We start from the raw sequence: 16,600 nt of genomic DNA on the forward strand, positions 1-16,600 counted from the left end.
GCGACAGACTTGACTGGTATACGATTCTTCTTGTCTCCAGATGTTGTAGCAAACTCGATGTTCTCGATAGTTTTGTACACTGTCTGTTTAGAACGGCGACGGTATCTTCTGTATGGCATCTTGGCCATCGATTAGACGATCTGCACATCAGGTGGGAACCAACCGGGAGACACTGTGACAAATTGTTTTTGAATACCTGCGCCTCTTCCGGTACAGAATTCAGTCACTAAGCCCCAGGGCCGTGAAACAGCGATTGGGCTTCTCCGGCACTATTGTCCTCAGAATGGATGGACTTTGATGTGAATATGGTTTGGTTTAGCGTCGATGCCTACTTGCATTTGGATGGGTTCGTCAATAAGCAAAGATGGCACATCTGGGGGACTGAAAATCCGCATTTCGCGATCGAGAGGTCTCTTCACCCTCAACGGGTGACTGTGTGGTGTGCAATGTCCAATCAGTGCGGTATTCCTTTATGGTACGGTGACTACCGAACGGTACCTCAAGGTTTTTGAACATATTTTCATCCCTATTATCCAAAGTGATCCTCATTTCGACACTGAGTGGTTCATGCAAGACGGAGCTCGACTCCATCGAAGCAGGAGAGTCTTTGATGTCCTGGAGGAGTATTTTGGGCACCGCATTCTGGCTCTGGGGTACACAGAGGCCACTTGCATGGGCCTCGATTGACAGCCATTTTCTGAACACATGCGACTCATTGTTGCGGGTCTATATTAAAGACAAGGTGTACAACAATAACACTAAAACCAATGCTGAGCTGAAGACAGCAATTCAGGAGGTCATCGACAGCATCATTGTTCCGACACTTGAGCGTGTCATGCAGAATTTCGCTATTCGTCTGCGCCACATCTTCGTCAATGATGGCAGGCATAACGAACATGTCATAACCTAAATATTAACGTCTGTAGTGACATTTACATGGTGAATAAAGTGTGTGCACGCCTTAATTTGTAACTAATTTTCGTTTTTTTATGTAGAAAGTACTTCAATAATTGTCACCCTGTATTCATTGGCCGACAGCTGTGATGAGCGGTTCTAGGCGCTTCAATCCGGAGCTGCGCTTCTGCTACGGTTGCAGGTTCGGATCCTGCCTCGGGCATGGATTTGTGTGATGTGCTTAGGTTAGTTAGGTTTCAGTAGTTCTAAGTCTAGGGTACTGATGACGTCAGATGTAAGTCCCATAGTGCTTAGAGGCATTTGAACCTTTTTTTTTTTTTGTATTTATTGCGAGATTTTGCTTACATGCTCAGATGGCTCTTGAGTTGTGTGTTTATAGGAAAAAATATATTTTTCCGTTTCTTCAATGTTCATCATTCAATTTTCAAACTGTCGAAAGAAAGTTTAGCAACGTCAATAAATGTGGAACGGTTTTTCAAACGGAGCTGACTGAACGCCTATGTTGAACAGTTTTTTCTTAGAGTGTAAGTAAAAAGACGCAAAAGATGTGAATATTTACGATAATTTTTTGGTGATAGGGAAATGTAATGTAAAATTGTCATGCTGATAGAAAGAATGATCGTCTCTAAACTGTTTGAATACTATACGCAGTTCAAATGGTTCAAATGGCTCTGAGCACTATGGGACTTAACATCTATGGTCATCAGTCCCCTAGAACTTAGAACTACTTAAACCTAACTAACCTAAGGACATCACACAACGCCCAGTCATCACGAGGCAGAGAAAAACCCTGATGCCGCCGGGAATCTAACCCGGGAACCCGGGCGCGGGAAGCGAGAACGCTACCGCACGATCACGAGCTGCGGACTCTATACGCAGTACACAACGTTGTAAAATGTGTTCCTATCGTTGGGTATTTAACGTTTTGTTAAGCGCAGTGTCGGGGCCAGAGCCTAACCATGAAAAATACCCCTACACTGTAACATCACCTACCGCATATTTCATTATTGGCACAGCGCAGGTGACAGGTAACGTTTTCCAGTCGTTTACCAAATACAAACCCTTCCGTAGGACTGCTGGAGCGTGATTCATCACTCCATATCTCTCGTTTCCAGTAATCCACTGTCTTCATCCACATCTATACTCTGCTAAGCACTGTGAGGTGTATGAGGTGCATGGCACAGGGTACGTCCCATTGTACCAGTTATTAAGGTTTCCTCCTGTTCCATTCACGTGTGGAGCGCGGAAAGAATGATTATTTGAACGACTATTATTCTGATCTTACCTTCACAATACCTATCTGAGCCATACACAGGGGGTTGTAGCATATTCCTCGAGTAATAATTTAAAGCCGGTTCTTGAAACTTTGTTAATAGGCTTTCTCGGGATTGTTTACGCCTATCTTCAAGAATCTTCCATTCAGTTCCTTCAGTATTTCTGTGACACTCTCCCACGGATTAAACAAACCTGTGACAATTCGCGCTGATCTTCTCTGTGTGCGTTCAATTTCCCCTGTTAGTCCTACCTGGTATGGGTCCCACACACTTGTGCAATATTCTAGAACCGATCGCACGAGTGATTTGTAAGCAATCTCCTTTGTAGATTGTTTGCACTTCCCCAATATTCTGCCAATAAACCGTGTCTACCACCTGATACCAAGTGTCGTCGGTTCTTATACCACTTCAAGCGTCGCTTAGCATTGCCTACAGAAATATGTAGCGTATGAGGAGCTGCTCTACTATTTTCTACTATTGTACCCCATTCCTTTTAAATCGCCACGCACGGTTATTGTGCTAGATAGACAGCTGGTAGTCCTTTGGAACTCACAAGTGATTCGTTTCGCTGATTTCTCGCGATGTTTACAACCAACCTCGACAATGCTCGACGGTCCCCTTCAGACAGTACATGTGGTTTGCTTGATATTGGTTCAGCTGTGGTTATTCCTTTGCGTTTCCACTTCACAATCGCATCAACAACAGTTGCGCAGCTTTTAGAGGGGTTGAAATGTCCTGGTTGGATTTGTTACGCAGGTGACATCCAATTCACTGAACTGTGCTGACCGAGCCAATCTGCTGTTACTGTTTCTCAACTCAAAACTCGACACTCACCGCCTATAACATTTTTTTTTCCTTTCTGTCGTAGACTTTCTGTTGATTTTGAATTTCTGTTGACTGTTTCATTGTTTAGCGGCGGTCGGAAATTTTTTTAGGTCGACGTGCAGAGTGTTGCGTTCTTTGTTTGGTCCTAGGCTACCAAACATTGATCAACGAAGTCTGCGCCCCACACCTGACGGTGAGAGTTATGTGAACTCTTGAAATATCGAATAAAGGCAAAATGACCACTCGAACGCAAACCGAGAAATATGGTAACAACCATTTTCCACGACAAAACATGAACACTGAAGCTGTGACGTCTACACTTATGCTATCACTTAATGTAACAGAGAGACTCCTTGGAGAAACAGTATTTTTGATGACTATGACCTCACTTGCAAGTTCATAAGTTGGCGTGCCTTGCTTGACTGAGTTGCCGTATGTATCGTGGATCAAATTATTTTACAGAATCGGCGATTAAGAGTATTTTGAATCCAAACACTGGTTTGACGTAGCTCTCCCAGCTAGTATATCCTGTGCAAACCTCACCTCTGCGTAGCTACTGCAGCCAACATCCCCTTGAATGTGCCTACCCGTAGCCACGCATTGATTTCCTGCTACAGTATTCACCCCAGTCATACCTCAATTACCAAACTGATTACTTCTTGATGCTTCTGGATGTGTCACATCAATCACTCTATTCTTTTAGTCAAGTCTCGAAACACATTTCTTTTCTCCCATATCGATTCAGCATCTCTTCATTAGTTGCACGTTGTACCCACCTCATCTTCAGCATTTTACTGTAGCGCCAGATTTCAAAATCTTCTATTCTCTTCTTGTCTGAACTCTTTCTCGTCTACGTTTCATTTCGCTACAAGGCCACACTCAAGACAGATACTTTATAAAAGTCGTCCTAACATCTGAGTTAATATTAGATGGCTAAATATTTGTATCTTTCAGAAACACTTTTCTTATTGCCAATCTGCATTTTATATCCTCTAAACTTACGCTATTTTCAGTTACTTTGCTGCACATATAGCAAACCTCGTCTACAACTTTTGCTGTCTCTTTTCCTAATCTAATTTCCGCAGCAATGGTTAACTTAATCCAATTGATCTCCATTATCCACGTTTTTCTTTTCTTGATGATATCTTATAACCTCTCTCGAAGACACTTTCCATTCCATACAACTATTGTTCCATATATACGTATCTGTACGTGGTTTTTCTCTGTTTTTGGAGAATTTTTACGTTTTATTTTTATTGAAGTTTTTACCATTCTGCCATTTGATCCACACACAAAAAACATTTAATATAGACGCTAAGGACACTGGAGTTGTTTTGCTCATACAAACACATCATCGTCATCGTATCACGTCCACAGCTCGTGGTCTAGTGGTTGCCGGGTTCTGTGGCCGAGCGGTTCTAGGCGCTTCAGTCTGGAACCGCGCTGCTGCTACGGTCGCAGGTTCTAATCCTGCCTCGGGCATGGATCTGTATGCTGTCCTTTGTTAGTTAGGTTTAAGTAGTTCTAAGTCTATTGGACTAATGACCTCCGCTTCTAGGCGCTACAGTCTGGAACCGCGCGACCGCTATGGTCGTAGGTTCGAATCTGCCCCGGGCATGGATGTGTGTGATCTCCTTAGGTTAGTTAGGTTTCAGTAGTTCTAAGTTCTAGGGGACTGGTGACCACAGATGTTAAGTCCCATAGTGCTCAGAGCCATTTGAACCTTTTTTTTTTTGTAATATCACCTTTGTGATGTGTGTATGACATTAGTCATCGTGTTCCAGAGGCCATGGCATCGCCTAGCAGGCAACCGCTGGAGTTGTCCAGCCTGACGCTGCTGCCAGCAGAGAGCGTGTACGAGTCAGCCGCCAAGCTGCTCTTCCTGGGAGTCAAGTGGGCACGCGGTGTGCCCTCCTTCCTACAGGTACTTCAGCATCCTCACATGACACCGTATTCAGTGCCTTCATCGAAGCCCACAACGTCATTTTATCTACTGGACATGATCCTTGTATATTCATTGGGTTTAACGAGTATAAGTGCAGACATTTCCGTTGGTGACAGAGGACTGTGTAGTGAACAACATTACATCAGTCTTCACTTCGTTTACACACTAATAGCTATAGCTATTAGGAGTAATATGTTTTTAGGTTGCATGGTACCTCCAATTGCTTATTTTACTCTGGGCAGCAGGTCAGATGTTCAAGTGTGAACACGTGGACACAAAGTGGTTAGTCTGTACTGACAGGAGTAGTCTACTTAGTGGTGCAATTACAGCCATTCAGAAAACATTCGGTCTTAGGGTTTGTGACGTTTTTTTTGGGAAGACCATTAGAAAAAAAACAACGAACACATTGTTTTGTGTACATATTATAATACCAGAGATTAGATTGTATGAGATTAGATTAGTACTTGTTCCATAGATCATGAATACGACACTTCGTAAAGATGTGCAACGTGTCAGCTTAAAAAAGGTGTCTATACAAGATATTACATTACACAAAGTATTACATGACACTTAATATTATTTTTTGGGTGGGGGGGGAGGGGGGAAATTACTCACTTACTATATCCAAAAATTCATCTAATGAGTAGAAGGAGTTGTCATTCAGAACTTCTTTTAATTTCCTTTTAAATGCTATATGGCTATTTGTCAGACTTTTGATGCTATTAGGTAAGTCACCAAAGACTTTTTCGCCATCGTAATTCACTCCCTTCTGAGCCAAAGTTAGATTTAACGTTGGGTTGTGAAGATCATCCGTTCTCCTAGTGTTGTAGCCTCGTACACTGCTATTACTTTTGCATTAGTTCGGATTGTTAATAACAAATTTCGTAAGTGAATATACATATTGTGAGGCTACAGTGAAGATCCCTAGCTCTTAAAATAAGTGTCTGCAGGATCATCTTGGATGAGCTCCAGCAATTGTTCTGATTACACGCTATTGTGCAATGAACATTCTTTTACTCAATGATGAGTTACCCCAGAATATGATGACATACGAAAGCATAGAATGAAAATAGGCGTGGTAAGCTAATTTACTGAGATTTTGTTGTTGTGGTCTTCAGTCCTGAGACTGGTTTGATGCAGCTCTACATGCTACTCTATCCTGTGCAAGCCTCTTCATCTCCCAGTACCTACTGCAGCCTACATCCTTCTGAATCTGCTTAGTGTATTCATCTCTTGGTCTCCCTCTACGATTTTTACCTTCCACGCTGCCCTCCAGTACTAAATTGGTGATCCTTTATGCGTCAGAACATGTCCTACCAACCGATCCCTTCTTCTAGTCAGGTTGTGCCACAAACTCCTATTCTCCCTAATTCTATTCAATGCCTCCTCATTAGTTATGTGATGTACCCATCTAATCTTCAGCATTCTTCTGTAGCACCACATTTCGAAAGCTTCTATTCTCTTCTTGTCCAAACTATTTATAGTCCATGTTTCACTTCCATTCATGTATATGACATATATATCGCCAAAGTTTGCAATGACCGTAATAGCATAAGTAGCTGAACTCTTATGTTGCAGCACATCTTCAGTGTGTTTTTTCTAGTTCAACGTCTCATCAATGCATACACCTAGAAATTTTGAATATTCTGCTTTAGCTACCCATTTCTGATCGAAGTCTATATTTATTAATGGTGTCATTCCATTTACTGTGTGGAACTGTATATACTGTGTTTTGTCAAAGTTTAATGAGAGCCCATTTGCAGAGAACCACTTAATGATTTTCTGAAAAACATCGATTACAAATTCATCAGTTAATTCTTGTCTGTTGGGTGTGATAGCTGTACTTGTATCATCGGCAAAAAGTTCCAGCTTTGCATCTTCGTGAATATAGAATGGCAAATCATTAATATATATTACGAACAGCAGAGGACTCAAGACCGAACCTTGTGGCACCCCATTCTTGATTGTTCCCCAGTTAGAGAAATCACCGGTTTTTTGCATATTATGTGAACTGCTTATTTCTACTTTCTGCACTCTTCCAGTTAGGTATGATTTAAACCATTTGAGCGCTGTACCATTCATACCACAGTATTTGAGTTTTCGAGTAGTATTCCATGATTTACACAATCAAAAGCCTTTGAGAGATCACAAAAAATTCCCACTTGGTGACTTCCGGTTACTCAGAGCATTTAATATTTCATTAGTAAAAGTATACATAGCATTTTCCGTTGAAAAATCTTTCTGGAAAACAAACTGACATTTTGTTAAAACTTCATTTTTACGAAGGTGTGAAGCTTCTGTACAATACATTACTTTTTCAAGGATTTTAGATAAGACAGTCAGAAGAGAGATTGGGCGTTAGTTGTTGACATCAGACGTATCCTCTTTATTATGCAGTGGTTTAACAATGGCATACTTCAGTCTATCTGGGAAAATATCCTGCTTCAGAGAGATATTACATATGTGGCTAAGAATCCCACTTATCTCTTGGAAACAAGCTTTTATTATCCTGCTGGAAATGCCATCAATTCCATGTGAGCTTTTATTCTTGAGAGAGTTTATTATCTTTCTAATTTCAGAAGGAGAGGTGAGTGGAATTTAAATTGTATCAAACTGTATGGGTAAGGCCTCCTCCATTAAATGCCTTGCTTCTTCTAATGAACATTTAGATTTTCTCTACAACATATAAAAACTGATTATTGAAAATGTTTCCCATCTTGTTGTTTGTCAAGTTTCCATTCGCTTTGATGGTAATTCTGTCATCCTGTAGTCTTGTTTGCCCTGTCTCCCTTGTAATAATAATCCAAATTGTTTTGATTTTGTTATCAGAGGTATTAATCTCAGACATGATGCATATGCTTCTGGACTTTTTAATAACCTGTCTTAATGTAGCACAGTAGTTTTTATAATATTTGGCTGTTTCTGGGTCATTACTCTTTCTTGTTGTTAGGTATAGTTCCCTTTTGTGGTTACAAGATTTTTTTATTCCTTTAGTAAGCCAAGGTTATCTGCATGGTTTCTTATAATTAGATTTAACTACTTTCTTGATGAAGCAGTTTTCAAATTCTCTTACAAGTGTATTGTGAAATAAGTGTTATTTTAAAATAGCATCGGATTCCTTGTACACCTCATCCCAGTCTAACTACTGAAGATTTTCCCTGAAATTTCTAATTGTTGAGTCATTAATTGAATGCACAATTTTGGAGGGTGCTTTTGAATTACTGAATGGAGCTATGTCATATAGTGTAACTACCTGAGCACCATGATCAGAAAGGCCATTCTCAACAGGACAATAATTTATGTTTTTAAACTTGTCTTGGTCTATAAAAGTGTTATCTATCGATGTGCTGCTGTCCTTTACTGCCCGAATAGGAAAATTAGTGACACATGTCAAATTGAAAGAACTGAGAGAGACTTCTGGATCATTCTTCCTATTACACTCTTTCAGTGAATCAACATTGAAATCCCCACAAATAATAATTTGCTTTCCCCTGTCTGACAGATAGCACAGCAAGGCAGCCAAGTTTTCCAGGAATAAATGAAAGTTTCATGAAGGGGACCTATATACTGTTACAATTATAAAAGAGCCCTCCTTCAGTTTAAGTTGACAGGCACATGCTTCTATATGTTGCTCTAGACAAAATTTTTTGTATCTAAGCTTTTTACACAGTAATAACTTTTGACATATATGGCAACTCCTCCTCTCACCTTATTCTCTCTACTCATATGTGCAGCTAGTTTATAACCACTAATATTTACCTTTTCCATGTCAGACAAAATGTGATGCTCAGACAGGCATAGTAGATCTATTACATTATCAGATTCATTGTCATCTAAACAAACCATGAGCTCATCTACTTTATTCTTCAATCCCGGAATATTTTGGTGAGAAATGGTAACATTATTTTTTGTTTTACTTTTGTGAGAAACTACTTTTTTCTTCAATCCACCAATATTTTGGTTAAATATGGTAACATTATTATTTACTTTACTGTTGTGAGAATCTTGTGAGTTTTGGACCTCTTTAGCACTTGCCTGCCTGAACTGCCTGCCTGAACCAAGTATAGATTTATCTGATGTATGTGTATATATGCACGTATCTTATTGGAAGTTAAGAGCAACAATTATTATAACTTTTAATCTTCACTTATTAGGCCAACCATGTACGTCATCTTAATCTACATATGTTATATCACTTTTCAACGTAGTCTGTATTTTTTCTTTTTTTTGCACACATTTCTTCGGTCGTTTTTGAAATTTGTAAATGCCTTTACTCTAGATCCCCGTTCCAGCTTCCCGAAGACACCAACGCACTGCTTTCCAAACATCCTCCATGACCTTGTATCATCAGTGTCGCATCTGTTCCTTAACTAAAGCGAAAGGTGGTAGGTAGAGCGTGGTAAGTGGAGACTGCAGAGAGGTTGTGGAAGAGTTTCCCACCCAATTGTCCTGATCTTTTCCTCAGTGACACAAGCAGTGAGAGGATGCGTGTTTTCTTCTTCCCAAGGCGTTTATCGCGCTATGCATGACGGAACTTCAAAGTGTCTAGTTATAATACACAGCAATTATGGTTTGTCCAACCGCGGAGACAGTTTGAGAGCGACCGCTCTGAGGCTAATCAAGAATATTAGCGTTTTTTTCTTTGAAATGTTTCGCCTATCTCTTAACACTGCTGGAGCTCATGAAGATATCTCTAGAGCCATGTTGAAGTCTGAGCTGAATTTTAGCAGCATATTTTCCCTCGTTGAGAAGGATTTCCATGACAATTCATTGTCGAACCAAAACATTGATGTCGGCCAATTTAGGAAGTACTACCTGTGGTCACGTGATAGTCGCTAATGGCGTTACAATATGACAGCATGTGGTGTTAAGTCTGTTTGTTACAATCCTGTAGTCGTTTTTGTTACGTTGTTGGAATCGGCATTTTAACAGGGGGTTGCTCACGACTTCCAGTATAGCCCTCATATACACTCCTGGAAATTGAAATAAGAACACCGTGAATTCATTGTCCCAGGAAGGGGAAACAATATTGACACATTCCTGGGGTCAGATACATCACATGATCACACTGACAGAACCACAGGCACATAGACACAGGCAACAGAGCATGAACAATGTCGGCACTAGTACAGTGTATATCCACCTTTCGCAGCAATGCAGGCTGCTATTCTCCCATGGAGACGATCGTAGAGATGCTGGATGTAGTCCTGTGGAACGGCTCGCCGTGCCATTTCCACCTGGCGCCTCAGTTGGACCAGCGTTCGTGCTGGACGTGCAGACCGCGTGAGACGACGCTTCATCCAGTCCCAAACATGCTCAATGGGAGACAGATCCGGAGATCTTGCTGGCCAGGGTAGTTGACTTACACCTTCTAGAGCACGTTGGGTGGCACGGGATACATGCGGACGTGCATTGTCCTGTTGGAACAGCAAGTTCCCTTGCCGGTCTAGGAATGGTAGAACGATGGGTTCGATGACGGTTTGGATGTACCGTGCACTATTCAGTGTCCCCTCGACGATCACCAGAGGTGTATGGCCAGTGTAGGAGATCACTCTCCACACCATAATGCCGGGTGTTGGCCCTGTGTGCCTTGGTCGTATGCAGTACTGATTGTGGCGCTCACCTGCACAGCGCCAAACACGCATACGACCATCATTGGCACCAAGGCAGAAGCGACTCTCATCGCTGAAGACGACACGTCTCCATTCGTCCCTCCATTCACGCCTGTCGCGACACCACTGGAGGCGGGCTGCACGATGTTGGGGCGTGAGCGGAAGACGGCCTAACGGTGTGCGGGACCGTAGCCCAGCTTCATGGAGACGGTTGCGAATGGTCCTCGCCGATACCCCAGGAGCAACAGTGTCCCTAATTTGCTGGGAAGTGGCGGTGCGGTCCCCTACGGCACTGCGTAGGATCCTACGGTCTTGGCGTGCATCCGTGCGTCGCTGCGGTCCGGTCCCAGGTCGACGGGCACGTGCACCTTCCGCCGACCGCTGGCGACAACATCGATGTACTGTGGAGACCTCACGCCCCACGTGTTGAGCAATTCGGCGGTTCGTCCACCCGGCCTCCCGCATGCCCACTATACGCCCTCGCTCAAAGTCCGTCAACTGCACATACGGTTCACGTCCACGCTGTCGCGGCATGCTACCAGTGTTAAAGACTGCGATGGAGCTCCGTATGCCACGGCAAACTGGCTGACACTGACGGCGGCGGTGTACAAATGCTGCGCAGCTAGCGCCATTCGACGCCCAACACAGCGGTTCCTGGTGTGTCCGCTGTGCCGTGCGTTGTGTGATCATTGCTTGTACAGCCCTTTCGCAGATTCTGTCAAACTGGCAAGGAAGTAAACGTGGGGGGGGGGGGGGGGGGGGGCGTATAAATTGTATAACAAGACCTAGGCATGAACACAGTATGTAGATTCAATGGGATTTAAGTTGCGGTTTGTTATGCACACAATGGCTATCTTATGAGACAGAAGGACATATGTCAAGTTACAACACAGTCTGCGCTTGCTCGTAAAGCAATATTCACGCACATAAAAATTTTTGTTTCAGTTTTTAAAATTAATGTTGTCTAGGAGATGATCTAACGTTCGATGCCAGCTGGGGAAAGAGAAAATCGCTTTAAAACAAATACTTCGCATTATTTCCATCGAAAAGAACACGAGCGCCTGGTCTGTTCCAAGCCCGCGCTGCTTGCGCCATAGCGTAAAATGTCATAGACTTTAATCGCGTGTCGAAATTCGATTCGTAATTTTTTAAAATAAAATGTCAAAATAAGAATTAAATTTGTAATCTCGGTGTGAGATTACATTAAGGCATAGACAGGGCAGGTGTTGTCTACTTTCTGATGATTTTCCATTACATAGTGGAGGTGTACGAATATTATTAATTTTTATTATTAATTTATTTTAATTTATTTTTATTATTAATTTATTATTAGCTTACAGCATACATACCTTTTTAGCCATCAAAAGTTAAAAGGCTTGACAAATGTAGCAAGATAACATTTGACCTCCACCATACAAACATTTCAGGGTAATCATTCTTAAATTTGTCTTCAACTGAAATGTTACATGTATTCACTTAAACTACTATATACAACTGACAGCTAACCACTTGTTTGTATTAAAGCAATTAATTCAGTTAATGGATTAAGTTCAGTGGGCACCATTCCTTTTAGATTTTGATGCCTTCTTCTGATATACGCTGAGGTGACAAAAGTCATGGGATAGCGTTATGCACATGCACAGATAACGGTAGAATCGTGTACACAAGGCATAAAAGGACACTGCATTGCGCAGCTGTCATTTATATACAGGTGATTTATGTGAAAAGATTTCCGACGCGATTATGGCAGCACGACGGGAATTAACAGACTTTAATCACGAAATGGTAGATGGAGCAAGGCGCGCATGGGACATTCCATATCGAAAATCATTATGGAATTCAGTATTCCGAGATCCACAGTGTCACTGGTGTCCGGCGAATGCCAGATTTCAGGCTTTGCCTCTCGCCACGGACAACGCAGTGGTCGACGGCCTTCACTTGACGACCGAGAGCAGCAATGCAGGCATAGAGTTGTCAATGTTAACATACAAGCAACAGTGCTTGAAATAATCGCAGAGATCAGTGTGGAACATACGATGAACGTATTCGTTAGGACAGTGCGGCCAAATTTAACGTTAATGGACTACGGCAGCAGACGATGGACGCGAGTGCCTTTGTTAATAGAGCGACATCGCCTGCAGCGCGTCTCCTGGGCTTGTGACCATGTCAGCTGCACTGTAGACCACTGGGAAGCCTGGCGTGGTCAGTTTCGATTTCAGATGGTAAGAACTCTCGGTAGGGTTCGAGGGTGGCGCAGACCAAACGCAGTCATGGACCCAAGTTTCAGAAATGCACTGTGCAAGCTGGTGATGGCTCCATAGTTGTGGGTTGTGTTTGCATGGAATGGACTGGGTCCTCTGGCCCTACTGAACCGATCATTCACTGGAAATAGTTATGTTCGGCTACTCAGCCATTGATGGACTTCATGTTCCCAAACAATGATGGAATTTTTCTGGATGACAATGCGCCATGTCACCGGTCCACAATTGTTCACTATTTGTTTGAAGAACATTATGTACAATTCGAGTGAATTATTTGGACACCCAGATCGCCCGACATAAATCCCATCTAACATTTATGGGACACAATCGTGAGGTCAGTGTGTGCACAAAATCCGTGCAAGCAATATTTTCGCAATTATGAACAGCTATAGAGGCAGTATGACTCAATATTTCTGCAGGGAACTTCTAACGGCTTGTTGAGTCCACGCCACTTGGAGCTGCAGCACTACACCGGGTAGAAGGAGAGCCGACACGATGTTAGGAAGTATCCCATGACTTTTGTCATTCAGTATGTACCTGCCTACGACATCATACATCATACGTGGTCCTGGTTGTATCTCCAAGAACTTCTCCAGAAAAGAGTGACAGGACCGCTGTTATTCTCTGTATACATAAATGATTTGGCGGACAGGGTGGGCAGCAATCTGCGGGTTGTTTGCTGACGATGCTGTGGTGCACGGTAAGGTGTCGAAGTTGTGACTGTAGGAGAATATGAGATGACTTAGGTAAAATTTCTAGTTGGTGTGATGAATTGCTGCTGACTCTAAATGTAGAAAAATGTAAATTAATGAGGATGAGTAGGAAAAACGAACCCGTAATGTTAAAATATAGCATTAGTAGTGTTGTGCATGATACAGTCATGTCGTATAAATTTCTGGGCTGGGCGTAGCGTTGCAAAGCGATATGAAAAGGAACAAACATGCGAGGATTGTGGTGGTAAAGGTGAATGATCGATTTCGATTTACTGGGAGAATTCTAGGAAAGTGTGGTTCGTCTGTAAAGAGGACGGCATATAGGACGCTGGTGCGACCTATTTTTGAGCACTTGTTGGGCGTTTGGGAACCGTACCAGGTCGCATTAAAGGAAGATATCGAAGCAATTCACAGGAGGCTGCTAGATTTGATGTTGGTAGATTCGAACAACACGCAAGTGCTACTGAGATGCTTCGGGAACTCAAATGAGAATCCCTGAAGGGAAGGCGACATTCTTTTCGAGGAACACTATGGAGAAAACTTAGAGCAACAGCGTTTGAAACTGACTACCGAACGATTCTTTTGCCTCCAACATACATTGCACCTAAAGACCAGGAAGATAAGAGATTATTGGAAATTTGTGGTAAGGACTGTGGGACCAAACTGCTGAGGTCATCGGTCCCTAGGCTTACACACTACTTAATCTAACTTAAACTGACTTACGCTAAGAACAACACACACGCCAATACCCGAGGGAGGACTCGAACCTCTGACGTGGGAAACCGAACGAACCGTGACAAGACGCCCAAGACCGTGCGGCTAGATTCGAGATATTAGTGTTTATACGGAGGCGTATAGACAGTCATTTTTCCGTCGTTCTATTTGCGAATGGAGCAGGAAAGGAAATGGCTAATAGTGGTACAGAGTCCCCACCGCGATGCACCGCAAGGTGGATTGCAGAGTATTGACATGGATGTAAATAGAGATATAAAACTGGGATAGTGCAGTGGCTGGTAGCAGCCAAATCTCGAGAGCTCCTTTCAAAATTTGACACTTCTTTTCTTATAGAGCTTGTACGGAAATAAGATGTGATTTACATTAGTGAATGTTACTTCGTCATAGTGACAGTAGGTTGTCTCCAGTACGCCAATTGTGTGTAAGTGAGCGGAGAAGGACCTATGACTGATGCACATTCTCACAAAGGACGCTATTATTTTCCTTGAATGTCTGGAATATACAAACCACAGCTGTTTTGGTGTGAAATGCTGTATAGTTGCATAGGTTTTACCCGTTGTATTTGAACTTTCGTTCCATTACTCCTGCCACGAAAGAATCGTTTGTTGTTATTCTTTCAGACGGTAATTGTATGCGGACGTTTTATGTCCATATGTCTTTCACGACTGATGGCATCTCTCGCTAATCAGTCTGCTTTGTCATCTTATTTAATGCCGGAAAGAAATTTCCTTCATGCATTTTCTATAACTTAACTAGTCGTTTTTGCTTGATAATAGGGTTCTACTACGTCGAGAGTGCATTTCCTAGTTCTTTTGTTGTAATTAATGTAACTAATTAATTTAAGAACTCTTTGTAAGCGGGTGATTCTTGAAGCCTTGGGTATTTGAGGGATCTTGCATATTTTATTACGTGCATAGCAGCAAATATTTCAGCTACAATATGGAATCATCGCACGGTAGTTGAAACTTTCTTTCTTCCCCGGTTTGTCTATAGAAGAGAGCGCATCCTGTACGATTGTCTGTATCCGTTTTTGAGCCGTCTGTATAGATTTGAGTATATCCTGTCCACTTTTCTTCCAATTACGATGTAAGTGAAAACTGCTCATATTCTTATCCTTTTTGGAACAACCGTTGTAAGTTACAGGAATCTTGTGATAAGAGATATGACAGTCATATACGAACATTGGAAGAAATTGAATTCATTTCGGTGTATTAATTTTGCAGATATTTCCAAAGCTCGTACCAGTACAGATATCAAACTGATATTTCCTCGCATTTCTGTAATTCCCGACTTGTGAGTGCGTTTCGCTCTTTATCAGTGGATGTTTGTATCCGCCGTTCTTTTTAGATAATAACGATAACACAGTGTAACTTTGCAGTCTGTAGAAAGACCGTGTAACAAGAACTCTGCTCCATTATTAGTGAAAAGCACACGGTTAATGGTCTATAGTAGCCACCACAATAATGTAATAGATATTAATCAACAATGATTATGTTAATGTCATTAAAATATACGAATATTTTATTATTATTTTACAAATCATTTTAATGTTATATTCCCAGATTCTGTGTCCTCGACAGTCCGAATTAAGACTGCTGTAAAAAACTGCACACCCTTTTAAAAGTTTCCAGTTCAATCAAGATTTATTGTTGCAATAATGCATGTGGATTACACGAAATGATTACATTTGCAGATCAATAGCACAAGAGGTTCCGAGGTACCAGATATCGAACCATGTTGGAACTCCCATATTATTAAGTGGTGGGGCCTCCTCGAGCGGCAGTGCAGGCGCTGACTTTGGCATCCAGTCGATCGCACAGACGGCTAATATTGCCCTGGGATAAGTTAAGCCACGCCTGCTCGGCCTGTTAACGTAGTTCTGTGAAAACTGTTGGCCGACGAGTCGCAGGAGAACTTCTCGTCCCATCACATCCCTCACGTGCTCTACTGAAGATCAGTCTGGTGATTGTCTGTTGATTGTGCTGCACGACTTGCAGAGCACGATGAGTTTCAAGGGTAGTGTGTGGGCGAGCATTATCCTGTTGGAACAACACATCACCCGCCTGTCGCAAGGATGGCTAAAGAATGGGACCAATAACATTCTGCATGCGCCGAGCGCTGGTTAGTGCCCCCTCCAGAAACACCAAAGGCGAAAGAGAATTGTAGCTTATCGCACTCCATTGGGGTGGGACCAGTGTGTCTTGCACGAATACATTTTGAGACTCTGTTCACTACGTCTACGTCGTACGCGAGAACGATCATCACTTGTATGCACGCAGAATCTCCCTTCATCGCTGAAGACCATGGCGCGCCATTCCAT

At 42.3% G+C, this 16,600-nt stretch overlaps 1 protein-coding gene across 1 annotated transcript in view; it reads left to right on the plus strand.

The window, feature by feature from the left end:
- LOC126278871 (nuclear receptor subfamily 2 group E member 1-like) overlaps window positions 1-16,600 on the plus strand; it is a 163,838-nt gene that overhangs the window by 98,346 nt on the left and 48,892 nt on the right. The window contains exon 5 of the mRNA XM_049979146.1: window positions 4,799-4,938. Coding sequence (XP_049835103.1) covers window positions 4,799-4,938 — 140 coding nt within the window. The remainder of the gene's footprint in view (window positions 1-4,798; window positions 4,939-16,600) is intronic.

This window comes from Schistocerca gregaria, chromosome 6 (assembly GCF_023897955.1).
Source record: "Schistocerca gregaria isolate iqSchGreg1 chromosome 6, iqSchGreg1.2, whole genome shotgun sequence".
NCBI classification, from domain to species: domain Eukaryota; kingdom Metazoa; phylum Arthropoda; class Insecta; order Orthoptera; family Acrididae; genus Schistocerca; species Schistocerca gregaria.